Below are 3,092 nucleotides of genomic sequence, written 5' to 3'. Positions count from 1 at the left end.
GCGGAGGGAAGGAGAGAGGGAGGGAGGAAGGGTGGGAAGAAGGAAGGGAGGAAGCAGGGAGGAAGGGAGGGAGGGAAGATGGGAAGGAGGGAAGGGAGGGAGAAAGGGAGGGGTGAAGGATCCAGAGGGTCAGAATAAACAACTGTCCACATTGGAGTTCTGGAATTGCTAGACTTGTTTTATTAGTTGTTTTTACAGATAAAGTGGAAAACCCCAGAGAGAACTACAGGGTGATATTTACCATGTTTCCATCCTTGATAACTGCCATGTTTTCACCCTTGTTAATGACTTTGTTTTCCCCCTCGCAGCACAGGGCTCTGCAGCCTTCCTGTCCTCTAAGAGCAGAGAGCTGTGACAAGGCAACAGGGAGCTCTGAGGGGAGGGGAGACAGGACAAGTCTGTGCCGTGAGGGAAGGAGGTTCAGCAAGTAAAACCCTCACCTGCGCCAGCCCCACACCTGAGGGAGCCCTGCCAGGTGCTGCAGAGTCCAGAAAGGCTCCAAACATCCCAGTCCTGTAGCCTGGGGCTGACAGAGCAGAGAGGAACAAACAGCTCAGTGCAGCCAGAGATGTGCACTGAGTGTGGGGTGGATTTCACTCCCAGAGCCAACAGCAAACCCAGCAGAGCAGAGGTGGGATAGAGAAGGAAAGGATTCCATGGCAGGAGGGAGGTGAGCAGGTGATTCCTTGGAGGACAAAGCTGTGCTCTGCTCAGGCACACACACACCTAGCAGCAAGGGCTGGATCCAAACTCAGCCAAACACTCATTTCATTGAGGTCCTGCTAGAACAGAAGCACAGATCATGCTGAAGCAGCTTCCCTTCACATCACCTCGTTCCAACACCCATTCCCAGCAGCACATACTCCAGCCCCATCCGTCCTCCAGCTAAATTAGACTCTTGGCCTCTCTCCGTGCAGCAAACAGGACACTTGTGCCTCCAGTGCCAGCTGAAAGGTGCTGTGGCATCTCAGGTGTTGGGTGAAAGCAGTGGAGAGGAGTTTTGGCAGGCTGAGCCTCCTCTGCTAGTGAACAGTTCGTTCCTTCTGCCGCTGGTAATCTGGGAAGGAAGGAGAGGAGACTGAGGGAGAGGGAATCAGCCAAAATACTAAGGAAAACACACCTTGTTTGGCTTGATTTGATCTCTTTTTTTATATCCCTTAAATCTACAAACTTCATGTGGGCAGAAGCAGAAAATGGGAGTTAAGAGAATCATAACAGAGCATCCTGAGCTGCAAGTGACCCACAAGAATTATCCAGTCCAACTTCTCACCCTGCCCAAGACACCCCAAAATCCCACCCTGTGCCTGAGAGCATTGGCCAAACACTCCCTGAGCTCTGTCAGCCTTGGGGAGCTGTTCAGTGCCCAAACATCTCTCGGGGAAGAACCTTCTCCTTATATCCAACCCAAACCTCCCCTGACACAGTTCCATGCCAATCCCTCAGGTGTATCAATACATTAACACAATCCTTCCTTTCACTCACAACTTAAACTCCTTAGGGAGGGATATCCACCACAGCTTCACTAGTGCCAGAGCTTATTCCTACATTATCCAAGGATAATTAGCTACTTCTATAGCTCTGAAGCAACTTTTCCATCCCCAGCCATCCCACCTTTCAGCACAGCGTGGCTCAGCCTTGCTCTCCAAGTTTTCCTGCATGGACGTACTGTCCTGATGCGGTACCCGATCCCCAAACCAACTCCACCTTAGCCTCTCAGGCATTAGACTCAGGTGGAATTGGCAGGGATGCATGGAATTCTGCCCCCCAAGGAGCAGTGCTACCAGGTGAGTGGCCTGGGAGCTGCAGACACTTACTGTAGGGGAAGTACCTCACACGCATGGTGATCTCTCGGGCTGTCTTCAGGATCTCCACAGCCTGGGAAGACAAGGAGCTGCTCAGGGGCTGGACAGAGGATTCCATGGGTTCTGGAGATGGAGTTCCCCAGCCTGTCCCTGCTGCTGGAGCTGTGCAACAGGAGAACTCACCTTGCTGTGCTCAATGTCCTGGAAATCCACATCATTCACTGAGAGCACCTGATCCCCTTCCTGCAGCCCAGCCCTGTGTGCATCCGAGTCAGGAATCACCTGGGGAGAGGAGGGAAGAGGTTCTCAGCACAGCTCCCCTCCCACACAAGGCATTCCCAGCCCCACTGTGCCCACACAGCACTGGGAACAGGGACTGCAGAGCACCAGCAATTCCAGGGGCTGAGAAGAGGTCAGGGAATGCTGCAGGATGGGCCGATTAGTGTGTGGTATATCCCAGCCAGGAGCTCAGGGAGTGGGTAAGGCAGCTGAGAGCCTCCCTGCACCCCCAGCACAGGGAACAGGCAGAACCTGGCAGGGAGTGGTGGGTGGATGGATGGACACACCTTGGAGATGAAGATTCCCAGCTGTGAGGCTTTTCCTCCACGGATGTTGAAGCCCAGCTGGAGGGAAAAAACAGGGAAATGCAATCACCTCCTTGCCTCAGGACCCTTCCCTTTGCCCAGGAACTTTCTCCCTGCCCAGGACCCTTCCCACTTCTCCTTCCAGATGGATCCCAGGTATCAGTGCTGCAGTGCTCAGCCAAGCAGCAGCACCAGTCCCTGTCTCCTAACTCCTGTCACCTGGAACACCAGAGTTGTCCCTGCTCTCATCCATCAGCAACACATTCCAAGATATCACATCAGGGCCAATCCCTCCCTTTGCCTACCATCCTGCCCCATCCCTGGGCAAAGAAAACACCAGGAACCTCAGCAGGACCTGCCAGACAGGAATGTCTCAATCCCGAAGCTCAGCCTCTGCATCCACCCACTTTTCTCAGGAAAGGCACTGGGAATCACTGCCAGGAATGTGACACAGGACAGCACCGTGCCCGGGGAGGGCAGAGGGATAACAGGGTCTCACCTGTGCCCCGGGAGGTTTCTTCAGGACGATGGTTCGGGGCAGGAACTGCGTGAGCTCGTTGTTGTAGTCAGGGTGGTACACGCGCTGCGAGCACAGAATGAACGTGGATCAGCCTGATCTGAACACAGCACAGGGCCCTTCCCTCTGCCCAGGGCCCTTCCCTAATTCCAGGATCCTTCTCTTGGCACAGGACCTTTCCCTCTGCCC

General features: G+C 54.2%; 1 protein-coding gene across 1 annotated transcript; it reads right to left on the bottom strand.

The window, feature by feature from the left end:
* Positions 1-1,022: 1,022 nt before the first annotated feature.
* Positions 1,023-2,969, bottom strand: PDZD11 (PDZ domain containing 11; the record flags this gene model as incomplete). The annotated part of the gene is made up of 5 exons (XM_009071115.1): positions 1,023-1,057; positions 1,815-1,875; positions 1,986-2,084; positions 2,369-2,425; positions 2,886-2,969. Coding segments are annotated over 5 exons (336 nt in total), but the record flags the coding sequence as incomplete, so codon positions are not given.
* Positions 2,970-3,092: the final 123 nt, after the last annotated feature.

Source organism: Acanthisitta chloris, unplaced genomic scaffold, assembly GCF_000695815.1.
Source record: "Acanthisitta chloris isolate BGI_N310 unplaced genomic scaffold, ASM69581v1 scaffold35933, whole genome shotgun sequence".
In the NCBI taxonomy this organism is placed as follows: Eukaryota; Metazoa; Chordata; class Aves; order Passeriformes; family Acanthisittidae; genus Acanthisitta; species Acanthisitta chloris.
This window is presented reverse-complemented; position numbering and strand designations above follow the sequence as displayed.